The sequence below is a fragment of the Argentina anserina genome, chromosome 2 (genome assembly GCF_933775445.1).
Source record: "Argentina anserina chromosome 2, drPotAnse1.1, whole genome shotgun sequence".
Classification (NCBI taxonomy): Eukaryota; Viridiplantae; Streptophyta; class Magnoliopsida; order Rosales; family Rosaceae; genus Argentina; species Argentina anserina.
Genome location: NC_065873.1, coordinates 9,267,211 through 9,289,390, shown reverse-complemented (window position 1 = coordinate 9,289,390; position 22,180 = coordinate 9,267,211). Strand labels below are relative to the sequence as shown.

The following is a 22,180-nucleotide window of genomic DNA, read 5'->3' as shown; positions in this document are numbered from 1 at the left end:
TCATCCGCAGTGTAAGAATGGAGGGAGATTGAAGTAAGGCGAATATTGCCTGATATAATATATCTATATGTTCAAAAGCGGGAACGTTAATTAAAACTTAGCTTTGAAGGTGTGGAGAAGACGTGAGTAGCTTCTCTTGAGCGAAGACGTTGCTTGTTAAGTTCGCGTTGCTTGCATGAATATGTCGGAGGAGCAATCTCGAATGCTTTGATGCGGGGTTTGCGGGGCAAAAAATTGATTTTGCAGGGCGAATGCGAAGGAGGCCTTGCGGAACTGTAGGGCTGCAGAGGTGTTGCGAGCAGAGGCTGTAAAGGGCTGTAGGGAGTGGTTGGCGGGGCTGCGGGCAGGGGCTGTCGCCGACGAGGAGCGTCAACGGGAAAATTGCCGGAGGCCGGAGACAAGGGCGGCCGACAGGGAAAAATAGGAATTTCTAGGGCTCTCAAAATTTAGGGTTTTAGGGTAAAGTGCGTGATAACGTGATGCATTATGAAATAACTGTATCTTTATTGAATGATATGAGGGTGTACATATAAACATTAAAAAACCAAAATCTCGTAGAGTCTTAATCTATTAAAAAAATACAAATATATCTCTAACAGTAAACCTATTAAAGTTATTACACACATAAGGATAACATAGTTATCAGTCTCTATCCAGAGTGAAGCTTCACTCTGAAATTTTAGAGTGAAGTTCCAATTTTGGCACAATTTTCGGTCAAATTTTTTCACCATAATTGATTCAATATCTAGGTATGCTATTCAAGATCATCTCTACAAAATTTCACCTAATTCGGACATCGTTAAAGTATTGAAATTAGATTAAATCAATTAATGAATTAAAACTGTTCAACATGAACCGTTCGTGTAAATCTCAATTTTGAAAGCTCAAACCATTGTCAAATTGGATGAAACTTTGTAGAGATGATCTTGAATAACATACCTAAATATTGAATCACTTATGGTGAAAAAATTTGACCGAAAAGTGTGCCAAAATTGGAACTCCACTCTAAAATTTCAGAGTGAAGCTTCACTCTGGATAGGGACTGACATAGTTATTATCTGGTACACATCTTTAATCTTCAAAAAATTTGATCAAAGAAAGCTGATTAGGAATTTTTTACTCATCTATGCGGCAACCAGAGTCCAATGATAATAAGCCTGACTTTAAGGTGAAGTCTGAAAAAGTTTTATATAAAATGTTATTTAAAAGAGCACGAAAAGAGCCTAGGCCTCATCCTCCCATCTCTGACTTGTTTACAGAGAAATTGAAGAGCAATTGAAGAGGTGAAGCCATGAATGTAGAAGAAGAGGTCGAGCGTCTCAAAGAAGAAATCGAAAGGCTTGGCAAGGTTCAAGACGATGGTTCTTACAAGGTAAACTGGTCCCACTCCTCTCCCATTCCTTTTCAATTTCCAGTACTAGATGTGTTTGCCGATCCATTTATCTTGATACTGTCGACGCTTTGATCATTTCATCTGGATCTAAAATAAGAGCTGCGTGAATGTCAATCATGGATCTGTAATATATTGATCTACTTCGGATTGCTCTCAGTCCATTTCTTTGAAGAAATGAACTAGCAGACTTCGACGTACAATTAATTGTTTGTGTGATTGTGATTCTAGGCTAAAAACCTATTAATATTTTAGGTCATGGGATTATACTTCATTTATTTCAGTTGAAGGTTGCTACATTTCTTTCGCAGCGTAATTCTCGACTAATACATGATGTTTATGAAGAGTAATAAGACATTATTATCAAGACAAACTGATAATACAATCTCTTTTTAGATATTGACAGCTAGAATGGAATCATAGTTGAACAGTGATGGTTCATGACTAATGTTCTAATGATGTAACTTGGTTTGAGTTGCGTAACTTGCTTTGACTTGACTTAGTAGCTCTACCATGCCAAGTGCGACGGCCTGTGATGTTACGTTCCTTGGTCAGTTTTAGTATCAGTGCATCTTGATTTATGCAACTTTGAGGTAAGAATTCCATACAAAGCTTTCGTATGGTGAAAATTTCAATACACGATGATATAACTTACCCATAAAGATGCATAGAACTTTGGTCTTTGTGCTCAAGGAAAGTATGTAACTGGACAACCATCCCTATCTAACAGCACATTGAGTTCATATATTAAATCAGAAATATAATTGGTTTGGATACATAATGTCCAACAGAGTCTTGAGCTTTCCAAACCTTAATGGATATCGCTTGGATCTTTTATGGAAAATAAGGATACAAGTTGGCTAATAATAAATTGGATGTACACAGAACACTCAACGTAGATTGTGTCCTATATAAAGTAGTCATGTTCTCTGACAGAGTGATTTATCTGCTTGACTGACTGCAAAACCAAGAGGGATTGAGAACTGAGTCAACTTGTCCGGATCTCTATGACTTGGTGAAAATCTCTGGACACTAACCTGGCCTTAAATCAATTTATAGTGTCACCAGCATATGTTTGATCTTTTACACACACTTAGAGGCCACCAGGCTTATTCCAGCCTTATGTTTCCATGCACCAGTTCGCTGTAGAAAATCAAATGAGACTTCCGTAGTTTATTCCAATCTATCACATAGGTAGTTGGACTGTTAAACAGGAGTGCATAGATCAGTAATAAAGGATGCAAGCAATTTTGGGTTCAGAATTCCAGCGGTGGATCGAGTTTGCAATGGGTGAAGATTTGTTCGAGGATGAGGTAGGTGTAGAACTTGAAAAAAGAACAAATATGACTAATTGCATGTGTTGCACCAGAACTCGCTGAAGAGGTGTTGCAGGATGAAAAAAAATTGACTGCAGAATATTGTGCAACATCAGATATCAGAAGTCGAAACAAAACCATTGATGGGAAAGGGAAGACAAGTTTTAGAGTGTGAGGATGCCTTAGAAAGCAATTCGGTCTTATTCAAGGATCAGAAGCTCACGGTACTTTTTTTTTTGTGTGTGGAAGTTTACAGTTGGAAAATGGAAATAGTCTGAGGCTTGGATAACACAAACAGCAAAAGACTTTAAGAAATGAGTTATCAGGTTGAGAACTAAATCTTTTCTATTGCAGAATTATTGCCTGAACAATGGAAAGTGAAGTCTAATTATTAAGTAAAGAGGCCTCGTAGATACTTCAACCTTTTACGTATCAGGTTTCTCAAATCCCTGACTGAACAGCAAGGTTCTTATGTCTCCCTATCTCTTCAAGACTGTTTAGATGAACGATACTGTATTGTGCACTACCAGTTGTCTTTTAATGGATTATGTGAAACATATAGCTCAGAAGTTCAGATATCGGTAGCCTTACTAACTGTGCTAGTCTAATGGATATGTAAAAGTTCAGCTCTGGTTTTATAAAATTGAGACAGGATAACACGATATTTAATTCATACTATAAGAAATGCTTGATTATATGATCATTTGAGGGAACTAATGCACCACAATAAACATGTTTTAGAATCTCCCAAGCAATTATCCTTGATGTTTTCATTAAACACGAAACTAATTGTATGCGGCACTAGTCGTTCTCGGCTAGTCCAGCTCATTCAGAATTTCATACATGTACTCTGCTGCTTGGACTGTGTTGGCTTTAAGTACTCTGTTATTCAATTTCAGTCAGGATTTTGTCAAGCACTTAAAGCTGATGTATTTTCACTCATGTTTAGAATGTTGAAAGATATAAGTGTGTTTTTGCATAACATTCTAATTTGGTTCATCTTACATGTATTTGGAAAATGATTTACTGTTTTATTTGATATGCCAAATAAAGGCCTATTTGATAAATGCCTCAATAATTAGAAAAGTTGCCATAATGATAGTGACTAAGTTCATCCAAGAGCTGCAGAGACGCCCACAAATGAAAGCTTTAAGGTGAGAGGTTAGCTCAAACATGAGCATTCATTTTGAAGCTCAGGATGAACTAGAGTATTAGAATCTTGGAGTACAATTTTTGCAAATTTATATAACTTCAACAGTTTTTTTTTTTTTTTGCATTAATGTCTCTTTGCAAGCAAAGTCTCTATCTTCCAATAACATCCATTGACAAGATTTTAAATAATGTAACGTGTTTTTTTTTTTTGCTTACCTTAATCTTCAATAATTTAGCTTTCATATCTTTTTACGAGCTTGGTTGTTTCCTGTAGGTCACATTCGGTGTGTTATTTAATGATGATAGATGTGCAAACATATTTGAAGCTTTGGTTGGAACACTAAGAGCTGCAAAGAGGCGGAAACTTCTCACATATGAAGGTGAGCTTCTGCTGCAAGGAGTTCATGACAATGTGGAAATCATACTCAAACCTTCCGCAGCAGCAGCAGCACAAGTGATTTAACTAATCCAGGCGAGAAGAGTTGAAAGGGTTGTGTAGCTGTTTTGATTCATAACGTCATAATTATTTATCACACTTTGTGGAAAAATGATGTAAATTGCTTTTGAGACCCATTTGCTTGCTCCCATGTACTTAATAATTTGTTATTGCTGTTTTATGGAAAGCGTCCATTCAATGATGTGAATTCAGCTGAAACCGGCTTATAAGAGCAGAGCTTAAACGGTCATTACTTGATCGCCACTCCAGCCACTTTGGTGCGCCACTGGTGCAAACTGAATTTAACTACTGGAAGTTTAACCTTATCTATTTGAGGGTTGAAGTTTGCAGTAATATTTCCATGATACAAGTCAAATACGGTGCAGGATTACAGAATTGTTCCGGGAGAAAAAAAAAAGGAAAAAAAAGGAATTGGTGACTCGAGAAACACCCAAGGAACTCGTCCTATAAAAATGAGTAGGAAATCTGCGGACCGGCCATGTAGTCTGATTCTATAGTCGATCGCATGGTGCTCCAGAATCCAGTTTTTTCAATTTTTTTGATTCAACCTCTAGAAAAGGAGAAAAGGGCACCAACGGTAGGAATGGCAACTTGGTCACCTGAGGAATTGTTTCCTTCCTTTGGATATCAGTGATTTAGAGATTGTTCTTCTTCATTGCAGTAATCTATACAACAGTCGAAATTTGCTTTTGAAGTTGCCATTTTTCGACTTAATCAGCGAGGGTCGGTTCATTTTCTTAAAAAAACTATGCCCAAACTTGCATTATAACAAGATCTAGCTTGAAGGACTAGAATTCAGCGAATAATAGACTGCTCATTTCTCATTTTGGGTTGTGTACCCACTAAAAGTACTAAAACAATGTGTCGCAATCAGTAAGGGTCATATATAATGATTGTTGACGGCAAAAAAATTGCACAGGAGTTACATTATACAAATTGGTGACTACCAAGAAGCTCGGGAGCCAGTTCCATTGCCAAGAGTGCCAATTACAATTCCCCATTATACATATACAACCCATTGAAGCTCTCTGAATTTTGAGCCTGTACTTCCATAGCAATCACTTCTGTGCTGCTGCTAAAAATTATCTCAGCCCCACCATTGGTTTTTTTTTTTTTAAATATCTTTAGAAATTTGACATCCATAAATCATCACCAGCCCTCTAGTACCCTCCATGGCTATTCTACCAATACTGATGATATTGAAGCAGCATCTTGTATTGAACTTGGAAAACCCATCATTTAATTTCTATTTACCTCTGATCCTTGCATCTTTGGCTAACTAACTACAATAGTATTTAATATCAACGTGAAGAACAGAAATACAGGATGCAAATGCAGGAGATATCCAGTACAATGTGGTACTACCTTACGTAAAAAGTATTTCCAAAAAACCTTACGTAAAAAGTACTAAGAAGCTAAGCCCATGTTTGGTGTGAAGGGGTATTAGGATAAATGGCACAGGCACAAGCTAGCACCGGTTCTTCCTCTCAGCCTCACAGAGTGGTGTTATTGTGGGTACTCATTATTGAGACCCCAAGATAGTACCCCTCTCTCTCTTTGGTTTCTCTCTTCATTTCTCACTCTTTACAGTCAAGAAGATTTTCTTCAATTCGAACAGAAGCTGTGTCAATCTCCCAAGTTAATTAACTCCATCTCTCTCTCTCTCTCTCTCTCTCTCTCTCTCTCTCTCTCATATCAAGTCGGCAACCAAAAGGTTTATACTCGATTTTCAGATTTGATTTCAGAGAACTTTTGGTTTCTGGTTATGGAGGTTGTGGGATGGGATTTATGTAAGGCTTCAAATTTGGTTGTGGGTAATGTTAGGGTTTTACCACTAAGCTAGAGAGACTACAGCTAAAGAAAGAGAAAGGAAATGAAATAAAACTTCAATATTTTCTTCGATTGCTTTCAAAGAGGATACAAGTCATACAACAGTCTATATAAACCTAATGGCTGGTCATATGCTACGCACGTGACTTAATTACTCTAGAATCATAACAATCCATCCCCCCTTTAGTAAGACTTGACCTCAAGTTTTAATTTCAGAATCAAAGTAGCACACAGAAGCTTGCCCTGCAGCTCCAATAGTTCTATACCAAGTAGTAAACACAAAGAAAATGCAAGTCTTGTAAGCAGCAATACTGAAGTCCACATAATATTGATCATAGTCTTGGCCCCTTCCACAACCAGTCAACCTGCTTATGTGAAACACCATTCCAGAAGGTTTGAGTTCAAATCACTTACATGCCAACTGATTATCTCTAGAAGTAATCATCAATACACCTTTAGAAATGCAGACACTTGTAGCAGTTCCGAAAGTAGCTATTACTGAGCTTTCCCCATAAACAAATACTTGCAAGTCTTCTTTTAATGCAAGAGATGAAACTTTCACTGCAGACTCATGTTGCCCCATCTCAGTGTAATGTTCATTCGGGAAGTAGCAAGAGAGTATGGTACTCCATGGAGTCTCATTTAAGCATGAGATGACAAAGATGTTATCCCGCAATTGCCAGCCACTTTTTGTATCCTCAGACTTGACACGAGCTGCCAGCAAATTGACATCCCAAAAGACAGCAGTAACTTCAGTAATACTAGCAAAATTATTCTCATATACACTTCTTCTACCTTCAAAATATGCAATAACTTCAGCAACATTGTTATAGAAATTTGTAGCAATTGTGCATAGTGTAAGACCAATGTTCCTGCTAGCTCTATCAATTTGCACAATATATATGATCCCATGCCTCTGTATGGCAACCACTAAGCAACCAAAAATAAGGTTATGTAGGTCGTGGTGCTCTTCCATTCCATCAAATGAGAATTGCCCAAAACCGTTTTGCACAATAGAGAGAAATTCATTCTTCACAATAGTCACTTGGGCCACCAAGAGCTCATGGTCTTCTTCTTTAATCAGAGGATCAAAAGTTAAAACCACATTAAACAGGTCACTAACATCAGGAGGCAATCCAATCTCTCCCATATCACCTTCTTCATACATGTTCACGTAAATAACATCTAAGCATATCTCATTTCTACTAACCGTGAAACTACTACTACACTCGGTGTCACCAGAGAGGCGCCCTTGATCATGGTAAACTTTCAAGCAAATATTTCTAAATCTAGTCCCTGAGTTAATCTTGGTAAACCATCTCATAATTTTCTCAACATATCCATACTTCCATAATTCAATCAAAGCAATTACTACCAATAAGGGAAGTTTCCAGTCATTACCAGATGTATTTGCAACATGCAGAATTAAGGTGTTGTTTCCAGTACGAATGGCACATACTTTACAAACTTCAAGAGATATTGCAGACATGACACTTTCTCTGAGCTCCTGTTTGCACCAAATCCATTTATTTATAATTTCCTCGAGCTGTTTAACTCCTTTCTCATTAACCTCAACTACTAGGACACCTTGGTCAAAATAATCCAATTCTCCATCTCCCAACTCCAGGCTTCCATGGACACCTGTAAAAGCATCACCAACAATTGAAAGCTAGCTTCCGAATTATGCACCTCAAAATCAAAACTCATACGTTCCTTGACATAAGACACTCCAGGTTCAACTATTTCGGATTCAGCAAAACTAGAAACATGGGTTACAAGTTTCATTGTAAGCAAGCACACATACTTTATAGACTCATTTTTTGGGTCTGTTAGAGTGACTGATGGTCCCTTGGTCTTCTTCCTCTTCTGCATATTTTCACTCTGCGTAACTTGGAGTCTTGATATATAGCTCATAGAACTTGCAATGTATTGTAAAATATTCCATGTAACTCCTTCACTATTGACACTTCCACCTGAGGTATAGGTTTCGACCTTTTCATTCTGACCAGCCTCTCTAACTTTAAAATCTTCATTTGAATTTTGGCTTTCGTACATCCCGATCTCAAACTGGGACATTTCGGTATCATTTTCATCAATCACCTTTTGAATCAATGTCTTACTGTTGCCAGGCATCCGTTCACTGCTAGCTTTTACTACATGCATATCACAAAAGACATCAAACCCACTAGTATGCTTCTTTCCTGATTTATCAACTTCCTCATCTTGCCCAAAATTAACCCAAAACACATTATCCAAGGGTTGGTGAGCAGTTCCCCCACCTTTGTCTCGAATATTTGTAAGAAATGCTGCAGTCTTCTCAATACAATTATCGAATGTGTCATCTCTGAACTCCATAATTCCACAAGTATTTGTGAACACTTCGCTGGACACCACAAAAGCTTCAGGTTTTTCTTCTTCTAGACCCAAGTCTTCAGTAACCAGAGATGGGTTGCAATCCAATTTTATGCTCACATGAGTAGCATCATCGATTTCATGATACACATACCCAATAGAATCACCAAAACCTTCATTCACTTCATTTGACAGACAAGCTTCCACATGGTCAGGAATAGCATCCGTTATCTCACAATGAGTAGCAAGTCCTCCTCCTTTGTCACGAATGCTCTTAACAAAAGATTGGGACAATCCATTCTTCTTGAACCTTACAACTCGGAATAGCCCTCTTAATTGTGGCTTACCATTAGAGGTGATGATTGCTCGATTACTCGACATCAATATTTAACCCTGTAAGCATCGTAAGTAGTATAAAGCAAGAGGGTATCGTTCACAAACCGGGGATCCATCCAGGGCTTAGGATCACATCAATTAACACGAATTCATAAAGATATAAAAAGTTGATATAGATTTCGGATTGAATCATAAAAACAGTAAATAAAACCTAAACTAATATATACATGTGATCAACCAACCAACACATAAACAATCACCAAACAACTCACATAAAAGAATCGAAACAAGTCCTATGTCCATCTTTAAGAATCATGCCGAGATTAGTTCATGAACAACTAAGGTTGGATCATGCAATCTAAGTTCCAAATCAGTAACCTATATGCATAGACACTTAACACATTCAAGTCTTACCACTCGGCTTCATTGAAATCTAACATGTTCATCTTACCATACAATCCCAAAGCCATGCATATCGAATTCATTAAGTATGTCACCTATTTAACCCCCAATCATGCAATTTCGAAAATCATATAGAAAAGAATAAGCATGTTCATAGCATAAGTCTTTAATCCAACAACCTAAATATCATGCTACAATCGTATACATAACACTTAGAAATCGAAATTGATTAAGAACAAGGTTCGGCAGAAACCAAAAACAGAAATTCCATAAAACCAAAACATAATTTCGAATCCTTTATATAAGTTGAATCAGGTAGCTATTTCATAGACAAAATTGAAACAAGATTACACTATACAAATCGCAACTCATCCAAGAACAAGAATAAAACCAAAAACCGAATTGAAATAAAGAGAGAATCATGGTTACACTTTATCAATCAATCGATCCTACAAGGTGTAGCCAAGACTTCTAGGGGAATGAAACCTCTTCTCAATCGTGCTTGAAGGCTATAGATAAAGGTGGAGAATGGTGGAATCGGTTTTAGGATTTCTTGGAGGGATGAAGGATGAATTCGGCAGAGCTAGGCTTGTGTTTTTGTGTAGGGCTGATGATGATCTGAATGGAGAGGCCGAGCCTCTATATATAGGGGTTTAGGAAGCCTTCTTGCCGTGCCATAAGGAGATAAAAACCAATTGGGAAACTGAAATCCTCTTTGTTATGGATTTGATTTATGTACTCCATATCCAACTTGATGTAGGAAACCAAGTCCAATAGGGAGATCACATTAAGGGCTGCTCGGCATTCTCTTGGTCCAACTAGGAGTAGCTAGGCCGGCCTCCTCTTCTCCTTCTTCAACTCGGATATGATTTCCTTGTTCAATTAGGAATACAACTCGGCAACTCTTCTTTCTTTCCAAATATGATTTGTCTTTCCTAAAAAGAAATCGTCGATTAAGGAATAGGAAAGAATGAAAATAGGAAAGTAGTGTCCTAGTCGAGTAAGGAATCCTAGCTCAATAAGGAGTTCTAACACTTAGCACAATTTCATCATCAAATCATTCAATTTCGGCATAGCTCTACCTAGAACATACATATGACAAATATGAGCCTAAAACAACTAAATAAGAAGTAACAAAGCATAAGAATAGGGCATATAAACATTAAGAACGTCACACTTTGTGCTCCTATCAAGAGGCTGGCATTAAACCCTTGCCATAACTTGCATCACACAACCCATTTGACTCGGACATTTTATCAAATAGGTAGAGTGCATCAGGTTCCTTCCATTGTTTACCAAAATTTGGTCCTTGAAAATCTTGCTTAACACCCAGCCTAATCATCTTTCTACCACTTCCACTCAAAATTCTCATCAACACCACTTAATTTCGCACCAAGCACAGAATTAATAACATTACAACCATTATCCAAGAAACTGGAATTAGGGACACAACTTACTGGACGAAACAATGCAGAGATGTTGTTCGACTGAGCCGAAACGGTGTTGTCGACCAGAGGAGGCACAACAGACCTTTGAGTGCGACTTGCTTTCCAAAGATGAGAGTGAACTTGTGGTACATGTGAAGGGTTTTCTGGAGCGCCCGGTCGTCGTGGTGTCGAGGTTTGCTCCAATTGGAATTTCTCAAACACGTTTTGCATCTTCGACTCAAACGTTGTCAGGGATTTCTCTAGTGCACGGCTAAAAGCAAGTCGAATTGTTGCTTCCTTTTCCCTTAAAATTTGTTGCCTCTCCTCTTCATCGAGTAAGAGTCTCCTCCTCAAATCACTGGGATCTGGTGGATGTCGTGGTGGTGATGAGCGTGGTGGTGGAGTAGGATTTGGCTGTGGCGGAGAATAAGGATTCATCGGGGAAAATGGTTGATACCACTGTTGCAGCTACGGTGGGTATCCTAGATTAATGCCATATGGCAGAGATGGATACCACTGTTGCGGCGACTCTGGGTACCAAAGATGAACGCCATACGGCGGATACGCCGGCTGCCCAGCCCCCAGCTTCATGGCTCTGGATACCACTTGTTAGAGAGACCAAGGAACAAAATCTCCCTGATATTTCCGATATATCCTCCGATATCTCTCTTTTTCAAAAAAACGATATATCTTAGGGGTAAATATCTTATTTTTTCCCGTATCTGCGATATTTCTCCGATGACATAAAATATCTGCGATATTTCTCTGATATTTACGATATATCCGATATATCTTCAATATTTTAGAGAAATATTTGAAAATTTTCACTTAAAAAAATTTATCTCAATTTGAGGATGTCTCGGGCTCTCCTTGACCTGGAGTTTTTGATTAATTAATCACCTCGAGCCTGGAGGGATATAAAAAATAAGACTAGAAGAGTAGTCATTCAATCGTCTTATTTTATTTTTTCGTAAAAGATATCAAGATGAGCAGTGAAAGTTCAAGTCTTAACTCTTAAAAGTCAAGCCATATCAGTGACCAGTGCTCTCCTTGACCATGAGGGAATCCAAAATAAAGGGTCACAACGTAGTCTCACACTCTCATAAAGGTCATAAGAGAATATCGAGAATTTTAGTAACAAGTGTTCTCCTCGAGGAATATAGAAAAAGTAGTAATCTTTATCTCCTTGACGTCCTCTCAAATGATATCTAGATAAGGAGTGTTCTCCTCGAGCACTATTGGGAAAAGTAAAAAAACATGAGTCACATTGTAGTCTTTGTCTCCTAGAAGTTCCCTCATACCTTCATAGATTGCTAGCAACTCGTGAACCCATCATGGAAGGATGATAATACTGAAATTTGACATGCGTATTTTAGCACAAATGGCTTCCTCTTCTGTTTGTGAAAGAAAGTGGAGTACTTTTGCTCTTATTCATACAAAGCAAAGGAACCGTCTTGCATATCAGAAGTTGGAAAAACTCGTATACTACTACTATAACATGAAGTTACGACTACGTGATAAACGAGCAAAAGATAATATGATCAATGAAAACAACGATATCGATCTACTTCATGTTGCTAGTGAACCACTTCATTATGACATTGATCCTCTTCATGATTGGATTATGCATGCACACCTTGATAATGAAAATGGCTACCCTCCTCCATATGTCGTAGAAAAGGCAACTGATTTTAGAATTGATGTAAACAAGGTATTATCTGATAAAGTTGGAGACCCAAGAGATGATTCTGATAATGCTAGTGTGTGGGGCGGTGTAGCAACTCCGGATAGTTCAGATAATGATGATGATGGTGGTGGTGGTGGTGGTGGTAATGGTGATGGTAGTGGTGGAAGTCGACAAGGTGGTGGAGATACAAGGTTTGAATATGAACAATTTTATGTAGGTGGAGAATTTGAGCAGTTTACTTGTGAAAGTAATTTTTATTATGCCACCCAAGATGAGAATCATGGATCTAGAGCAGGCGGTCCTAGTGCGCAACAGAAAAATAGGTGCAGGAGGAGGATAAGAGGAGTCATTGATGATCAAAATATTCCATCGGATGTTAGTTCAGTTGTCTTAAGTTTTGATTATATCAGTTTAGGCACATAACACAGTAGGATGTCAAACGAATCACATGAAGTCAACTATCAACCTGGTCATCCTATTTACAATTATGGTCAGTTCGGAGACGTTTATGATCAATTATCGAGTTGGGTTTGATAGAGCGTTCGTTAGAACGTCTATAAAATACCCTGAAAAACATCATCGTTAGTATAGAATAAGCAGGGATCGTTCAGTCCGGGGAATCAAAAGGGCCTCAACACCTATCATGTTATTGGGGGATTTGATTTGGATTCTAAAACTACAACTTAAAATAAATCCTAAATTACTTATATACAATTGATCAACCATTCATCACATAACCAAAACACGAATTTCACTCAAGAAACATGTATAACACATATAGATCAACATATAGGCAGCAAGTATTTTCGATTATATCTAAGTCCATTTCAATTCCAATTCTAATTAGAGTCCGAAGCGGTTCATCTAATCGTTAAGACTTCTTAATCATTTAGAATCAACGAAGCGTTCAATCCTAAACATATGCTAAAGAGGGTTCAACATAACGAAGCGTACTAGTTAAACAACAAAGTAGCACATAAGCACATTAAGTCGAATTGGAAACATGTTACACAAGCATGGCGTCACTCATCTTGATTAAACATGCGAATCCCTAGAACTATCACAACCCTAAACAAGTATCAATTATTGAAACACGAAGCGCATATTCAATCAATGAACACTTTGGTGAATGAAATCGCAACCTTAGGAGAACCATGGCCTTGGCGTCCTCAAGCATTGATTTAGATGTACAAGTTCAAGGAACAAATCGAAATAAAACCTAAATACAATTCGGAAACCTACTGCCCCTATTCATCTAGCACGTCAAACACACATATTTCAATGAATTCATACAATCAAAACATAAAACCAAAGAAGTCTGAATTTATGTTCTTCATATATAAAACCGAAAATCACATCCAAGAATTCATACAATGAAATCGAAAAATGCAGAAAACCAAAAGAAAAATTACAAGCCATGGATGAATCACATTTTAGAAACCTTCTAGGATGAAGCAAGGATGATTCGGATTTGGATGAGGAGGAAGATGAGCACGGTTTTGTGGTGATGGATGAAGATTTTGTGGCTTGAATTTTCTGGATGTGTTTGGGCAGCAATTCGGCTGTGTTTGTGGGAGAATGGAGATGAAAAATATGAAGGGAGGCCGAGCTATATATAGAGGAAGGAGGAGAGGAGGCTGCTAGGGTTTAGGATGGGCTGATCCATGTATGCACGGCTGTGATTTCTTCTCCTTAATTGGATCGAATGGCTCTCCTTGTTTTCCTTGTAGAACAAGCTCTTATCTCCTTGATTCTCTCATGGGCTGCACGGCATGGGCTCCTTTTTAGTTGCTGAATTGATAAGGCACGGCTGAACACCTCTTCCCCTTGTATAACTCGGATTTGAACTCCTTCTTTATCTCTTTGAATTATCTCTTCAATTCTGAAATTAAGAAAAGAAAATCAATAGTAAGAGATAATGTATTTCGAAAATCATGTCCTAATCTAGACATTAGTTGTCTTAAAAAGACACATGTAATAGATGAGCTCAACTAGATTAGGAAAGTTTCTAATTTGCAAAAAGGAAACTTACTAGAATAAGTAAGTTACTAGAACAAGGAAGTTCATTTAGGAAAGTTTCGTAATAAGAGTTTGAGTTCAAGTAGGACTTTCCAAAATGGTACGTTTCCTAGTCTAACAAGGATTCCTAATGCAAACATGACTCTCAAGATATCGCCAATGCGACCAAAACGTAGAAAGATGAAGACTCCTAATTCAACTAGGTTTCCTAGTCCTATAAGGATTCATACTCAAACTAGGACTCTAGACCAATTCTTCGTTTTTAACTCGTTTAAGCACAAAAACACATCCATAACCATCCAAGACTCCTATTGTGGCTCAATGACTCGATATTACAACAATAAGGGTTAAGCAAAGTACAAATGGAGGTAAAAACATATTAAGAACGTAGCACAAAGTGCTCCTATCAGGGTTCATCTTTATTATCTCATTCTCGGAGAAACTGTTAGTAACTCAAAAGAGATATATAACTATCATGTTAACCATTACAATTCGTACTATATGGCTCGTATGTTTTGGGCAAAGTATTGTAGTTTTGTTGACCAACGTGCATCTTTTCAAGCACCTAGAGCTTTTTTTGGGTACTAGATAAAATTAATAATTGTATTTTGTTTGTATGTAATTCAATAAGAAATAAATAATTTTGGAAGATGAACGATATTTTTTTCCAATATCCCCGATATATCCGATATCTCCCTTTTTCAAAAAAACGATATATCCCCCGATACCGATATTTTGAACCTTGAGAGAGACTACAGGAAATGAAATAAAACTTCAATATTTTCTTCGATTGCTTTCAAAGAGGATACAACAGTCTACATAAACCCAATGGCTGGTCATATGCTACGCACGTGACTTAGTTACTCTAGAATCATAAGTAATTGGGAATTTGGGTGCAAAATTTGATGAAGTAAAGGATGAACCCAAAAGAATATTGAAAAATCTGGGTGCAAAATTTGGGAAAATTTGGGGATTGGAATTGAATCGAGTTTGTGAGTGATTAGGAATTACGGATTTTTGCGAATTGATTTTATATTGTAGATAATCTGGTTCTGATACCCATAGGAAGAAAACTAGAAATTGATTCATCTTTGGGTTTTGATAATTTGGGTGCAGAATCATATTCAATATTGATTCATCTTTGGTCTAAACCCAGAAATTTGCTGGTAGGGAGTAGTGCTCCTTCTGCAGCACTTCCTCACCAAACATGTTCCAAATTAGTATTGTGTAACCATACTCACTTGAGTAGGACGAGTATTAATATTAAAGTGACACCAATCTCAGATACCAAACGTGCACTAAATGTCCAATGTAACATTTTGGTAGAGGTTAGGAAGAAATGTAGGGCCAAGGAGGAACTCAATATGGTTTCTTTTTTTTAGATTTATCCAAATGGAAAGACAGATCCCCTCAATATCCTGATCATCAGCCAAAGACATTGTAGTTGGTCGTGTTAATCACTTGATGTTATAATCAAACAAAAACTAGTTTTGTCATACAACGCATAGTTGGCCATGACTATTTTGGTGTTTAGCTTTCAGAGTTTGGAAGATGTTTAGATTTATATGATAAAAAAGACTGACAAAAATGTCAATTGTAAACAATAATTAATTGTGCGAAGTGACAACAAACTGTTTCAATTTTTGTTGTCACTATGTTACTGGAAATCAGAGTAAATCAGCGGTTAGTGACTCATTAACACAGGAAACATAATGGCCATTTAAGCAGAATTAACCTTTTTTTCTAGCTAATTGGATTGACATTAAATACGATCCTTGAATCTTCCTACTTTATGTTACAATATTTAACATATACAAAAGTGATTTCCAAGTGACCACACAGAGTATTCTCTTGCGGAAGTGTATCAATACTAAGTCTTATTTGTCATGATGGTCCCGTGAGAATGAATGCATGGAGTAGGCTCTGTGCTGCCTGGGTTTCGTCAGGTGTCCCGGATATGACAATAATCCTATCAGTTGTTCCAGGACGAGGTTCATGCACTATGACTTTGGCACCGGATATCTGATTAAGGGGGAAAAGCGGTTATTATTAAGTTGATATAGACTTCAGACAATCTACTTTTATCATTTACCTTGAAGGACTGTTTGAGGCTCATTCATCGTAGGTTGTGGGTGTTATTTGTTTTCGTGGACTGGTGGTCCACACAGGTTTAGGAGAGGTATATATCTTATTGATACAATAAGTTTTCTACCATAAACTGATTCAAACTATTAGTAAACACAAGCAGCCCTCCAAAATATGAAAAAAGCTAATGCTTAAGGCTTGGATGCCAAGAAGCACCAATTTTGAAAGGAGCACTAGCTAGTTATAATAAAAGAGAACCATTTTGGTGAAATAATACAAAGGAAGCAACAGTACATGAATGAAATGAAATACCTGTCTCAGACGAGCCAAATTGGTGCCATTCTCTCCGTACACTGAGCCAATTACATTTTCAGGAACAATGATCTCTACCGTTGTATTAGTCACAATAGCAGATTTGCTACCACTATGTCAAGAGAAAATAGTTAGCTGAAAAGGAAAAGGAAAAATAACAAGCGTCCTACAAAAGTTTTAAGAAAAAGTTCATTGCTTTTCAGCTTGGAAACACAAGAAAGTGTGCCAGTTACAAATGGAGGCTAAATAGATCAAGTCTGATAAGTTTATTTGTGTGAATTTCAAGATATATTGAAATATAGATGAGATTATATAATCAATCAAACAGCCGAAACATAAGGGTGTGGTCCTAGAGGAATAAAAATGATTTTGATATCACTGTGGAAGAGCTGAAAATACAGTCAGCCACTCAGCGAGCAGACTAAAGACCACGATGTCAGATCTACTAAATTTTGATAGCACTTGCTCATAAAATTTGAGAGAACCTCAAGTCTATAATATATTTGTTTAAAGCAAGTGGCTCAGATCTCTTAAAATATTGCTATTTAGCATTACCACATACATTTTCAAACACATCTATAGCTACTGGTACACATTAGAAGACCTCAAATCCTGATGTTTTCTACTCGCGCTTTAAAAGGGTTCTATTTTATTTTCAGATACATATAAACTAAGCTCTATATAATATACACGATGCAGTGTGCACCATTACTAACCTGCCAAGATCCGAGCCACTTTTTAGAGAAGTTAAACCCCTACCAGTTTCTGAAATTCCCCTTGGAGCAACCATCTGCAATCCAATCCACAAATCAAAGGAATTAAAAACAAGTAAAACCACATGCATGTAGAAGAGTACGATTAGAAGCATACCTGTGATGCCCATGGCCTTGGTGAAGAAGGATGATCTAAATTATGAGAGAGTTCAAGGTGATCCATACTTTGAGATAGAGTAATATGTCGACTGAAACTGTGAGTAACACCAACTGATGATGATAGCTGAAATCCAATAGGAGCAGGATTACTGAGTCTTCCATAAGGACCGCTATCCGATACCACAGTTGAACTCTTCCTCCTTCCAGAATTATTCACCGTACTGGAGAAAAGATTATCTCGTAGCCTACCAGTAATATTGTACAAAGCATCTTGCACGTTTGAAAAATCTCCTGAAACCTGTAGAACAGATTTAAAGTACATGTATGAAGAGTTTGAAATACAGTAATTGGGACTAATAAAAAACTAATTGCAAGTTTACCTGTACGACTTCATCATTCTCTGAAGCACATTTTGGGACCTGCTCACCACCTATTATCCGTATACCAGTACTAGTTACCTTCCGGATCTCGGAAATAATTACACCCCCCTTTCCCAGCAAACAACCAACTTGGCTTGTAGGGACAACAAGACGTGCGAAAGAAGGTGAACCTTTTGAACTCGTGTCTTTCCCCTTTTCAATGCCCGCCTCCACAGACCTTGAGAAGACAAGGACAACAGCTTTTTGTGCTGGCGAGTAGCGGGACTCAGGATTCTAGGTAAGATAAAACAAATTATGAAACGTATTACTCACAGATATGACAGACCATAAGCAGTTTAGCCTGCAAGAGCAGAAAATTATGACAATTTGCAAAATGAAAACCTCGGATGCAGTAATAGTAATTAATCTTTCATCACACTCGGCCACAGATCCTCCAACACTTATAGTAGCACCAGTCTCATTCTGAAGGGCCCTGACAATGGCACCTCCCTTCCCAATTACACCCCCAGCCCTATCATTAGCACAAAGAATCCTAAAAGTAACTTCCTTCTGAAGCGTTCTTGTATTTAGTGTTGGGATCCTTTCAGCCTCTATTGAAGGCGGATAAATTCCTGAAGCATAGCTCATGGAGCTGCTTGGCAAACTGGAAATCACTGTGTTCCTCTGTGAAAGGCAATCCACACGAATTTCAGGTAAAGTTTCACGAGGAACTGTCTCAATAGGCCTACTTCCGGTCATCCTTGTCTTGTCAACTGGTGGACAATCTTGAAGACGGCCAGAGACAGCAACAAGTGCTTTCTTTACAGCCAAAATATCCCCTTCTATCTGTCACATCATTGAATCAGTTTCAAGGAAGAATAAATAAAGTTACCTTTTTTTTAACTGAAAAATACCACAATTGAAGCAAAGAATCATATTACACGCGAACAGAAACCAAAGAGGCTACACTATAACACAACACGGAGATAATAGATCACCACGTATCAGCTACCAGGTTCTTCTCATCTATTTGGTACCTAGGTTTATATGCATACATGATCTGAAAATTGTATGCAAATGCACACAATAAAGTTAACAAAGTGCTTGGCAGGAGACAAAAGTACCTGCCACAATTTCTACAAGTAACTCACAGATATAATGTTTCTTCTCTCATTTTCCTGCCGGCCGTAATTTCTTAAGGACACTAGAAACTTGGGCCATTATAAACATCAGAACAAGCCTGAGACTACAACCTAAGATCAAACGCCGCTACCAAGTTATAATAATTAGCTTAGTGAGAGTGATACATTCCTATACACAATTGTGCTACTCATCATCTTAAATGTACATAATCCCCTAACGAACTGTAGTTGAACAATCGACACCAAGTGCAACATCATTGAATCGGAATCCACTATATTCAGGTTAGTTAGTCGAAACGCAATGCATCTGATTGACACAAACATCAACAAACAAGACAATGCAGACAGTGACAGACCTCTACCATCTCGTCGGAAGGCGCAGCACAAATAGGCAGTTTCTCATTCAAGACCCTAATTTTACAGCCAGTCTCTTTCCTAATCTTCTCCACCACCTTGCCGCCCTTTCCTATCACCGAGCCGACCTGCGCTGCCTCCGCCAGAAACCGGCACGATACGACTCCAACACCTACTCCTATCGCTCCGGTCACCGCCGCCACCTCGAGAATCCTCTCGAACACTCTCAGAAGCGCCTCTTGCGCCTTGGACACCTCAACCTCCTCCTTACCGCCGCCGAGGACAATTTTGGAGCGGAGCGCGGAGGGAGCGACGACGACGACGACCCGGTCGGGGGTGTCGGGTTGGGGAGGCTCCTCGATGCGGATCTTGGCGCCGGTGGCGACCTGGAGCTGCTTGATGACGGCGCCGGACTTGCCGATGACGCCGCCGATGCGGGAGGCGTGGCAGAGCATGCGGAAGGCGACGTGGCCGGCAGGGACAGTGAGAGGAGGCTGCTGCTTGTGGGGTGGCCTGGAGCGCTTGGAGGGTCCGTTTTCGAAATGGGTCGGGTCGGAGGAGGAGGATGACATTGTCGATGAAAATGAACGCTTGGCTGGTAGAGACGGAAAGATGCTTCCCATACTCTACTCTCTCTCTCTCCGATTCTTTTTCCGACTACTCTCCCTCTCTCAACTGACTCTGGCCGCCGCGACTTGTTGGGTTTGGGGTGACCTGCCAATTTTAGTCCGTAAGGGGTGTTATGTGCCCGCGCGCAAGTGAAAAATCCCCCGAACAAATTAGGAAAAATGAATATCCACTACTATTTGACCTAATTTGATTATCTAATCTTAGTCATTTACGATAGTGTCTCGGCATGACTCTTAAAGAATAATTAGAATCTAATTTTTATTGCTTTATATAAATTGTTTTGGTGATGTATTGTGTGTTGGTTGGTTAATCACATGTATATATTAGCTTAGGTTTTATTTGTTTTTATCTTTGATACCGAACCTATATCTCAAAAATCCGTAAACTCTTATGAATTCGTTGTTAAATGTTTGTGATTCTATGCCCTGGCTGGATCCTCGGTTTGTGAACGATACCCTCTTGCTTTATACTATTAACGATGCTTATAGGGTTAAATATTGATGTCAAGTAATCGAGCTTTATCAAATGGCGTCGTTGCCGGGGATCCATAAAGATGGATCTCAAATCTTTGAATTTCGAATTCACTGTTCATATTGTGCATTTGTATATTCTTATCTTATTTTCTTGTATGTATAGTAATTTTATCTTAGGCTGTTGTTTTGATGTTTGAGTGAATGATTGTTTTAGGTTGTAAATCGAACGGAATCGGTAAAGTCCATTTTGTTAATATTAGCCTTAACCTCTCATGTTTTCTTCCAAAGTTTTTGCATGAGGTTGAGGGCGGCTTTTATTAACACTATGAGATTTTTCTAACACCCAAGTTTGTTTCAAGCTGAGTAAGGGTCACGCTCTTTCATTACCCTGGTGCATGGGACCAAAATTGGATCTCAGAGAACTATTGACTGACATACATCTCGGTGATGAAGTACTTAGGCTGCACGTCCACCTTGGTTTACAACTTAGAATCAATCGTTCATTGAATCGTTTGAATGACAACTTAAGAATTTTAAAGTATGCAATTGATTGAAAGACTTTTGTAAATACGTTTTGAACGAAATCTTGTATATTTCTTGTATGATTTTTTGTATTATTTTATGCGACGAAGAAGTGGGAGAGTTCGACATTCTCCTGTCACCACCAAAGAAGGCCGTGCCTTCCAAAGACAAGGATGTCGTGTCCTTGTCCCAAGTTGATCATGTCGTGCATGACAAAGGTAAGTTTTCTAACTCATGTGGAATAGTTTCAACTAATGTCCTTGCTTGTGTACATTTTCCCAATAGGTTGAAAGCTACCACCAATGATTAACGGATCCATGGAGTAATTCAAGGAGATGACAAGATCAATTCCTAGTTGGATTAGGAGAGGAGCGGCCGTGATGCTCTTATTCAAACAAGGAAGACGTGCGTGTGTCATCAAGAAAGATATTCCCATCCGGATTGATATTTCCAAAGTAGAGAGAGATGGATTCCTAGTTGAGTTAGAAGAGGGAAGTTTTTGTGAGAAGTCCTAGTTAAGTAGGAGAAGCCCATGCCGTGTGTCATCAATGAAGAAGTCTAGGCTATAGACTCTAAACTTAAGCCAATGAAGGAGCCATCAACGAGTGTTTGCATTTTCTTATCCCTTATCTATTTTTAATTTTCGTTGCTTATTATATTGTACATTGAGGGCAATTTAACTTTTATGTGATTTTCAGAATTGCATGATTGAGGGTTAAGTAGGTGGCATGCCTAATGAATTCAATATGCGTGGCTTTGAAGTTGCATGGTAGGATAAGTATGTTAGATTTCAATGAAGGCCGCTTGGCAAGAGTTGAATGTGTTAAGTGTCTATATGTTTAGGTTACTGCTTAGGACCCTAATTGCATGATCCAACCTTAGTCATTCATGATAGTATCTCGGCATGACTCTTAAAGGAGAATTAGAATCTAATCTTCGTTGCTTTATATGAATTGTTTCAGTGATGTATTGTGTGTTGGTTGGTTGATCACATGTATATATTAGCTTAGGTTTTATTTTCTGTTTTTATCTTTGATACCGAACCTATATCTCAAAAATCCTT

The 22,180-nt window shown here is 38.3% G+C and overlaps 2 protein-coding genes across 3 annotated transcripts; one reads left to right on the top strand and one right to left on the bottom strand.

Annotated features, from left to right (window-relative positions):
- The first annotated feature begins 1,212 nt into the window (after positions 1-1,212).
- On the top strand, positions 1,213-4,496 carry LOC126784393 (costars family protein). Its single transcript, XM_050509858.1, has 2 exons — positions 1,213-1,372; positions 4,133-4,496. The coding sequence occupies exons 1-2, from the start codon at positions 1,292-1,294 to the stop codon at positions 4,319-4,321; spliced, it is 270 nt and encodes an 89-aa protein (XP_050365815.1). The 5' UTR covers positions 1,213-1,291; the 3' UTR covers positions 4,322-4,496.
- On the bottom strand, positions 1,368-20,237 carry LOC126784387 (KH domain-containing protein HEN4). Of its 2 annotated transcripts, none has more exons than XM_050509850.1 (7): positions 19,495-20,237; positions 18,399-18,842; positions 18,018-18,290; positions 17,636-17,935; positions 17,482-17,555; positions 16,766-16,877; positions 1,368-2,533 (listed from the first exon to the last, which is right to left on the bottom strand). In XM_050509850.1, exons 1-7 carry the CDS (start codon positions 20,113-20,115, stop codon positions 2,474-2,476), a joined length of 1,884 nt encoding a protein of 627 aa, XP_050365807.1. In that variant the 5' UTR covers positions 20,116-20,237; the 3' UTR covers positions 1,368-2,473. The 2 variants fall into 2 exon arrangements, with proteins under 2 accessions (XP_050365807.1, XP_050365806.1); XM_050509849.1 differs by lacking the exon at positions 1,368-2,533 and adding an exon at positions 16,082-16,390 and having other exon boundaries at positions 19,495-20,236.
- Between the last annotated feature and the right edge of the window lie 1,943 nt (positions 20,238-22,180).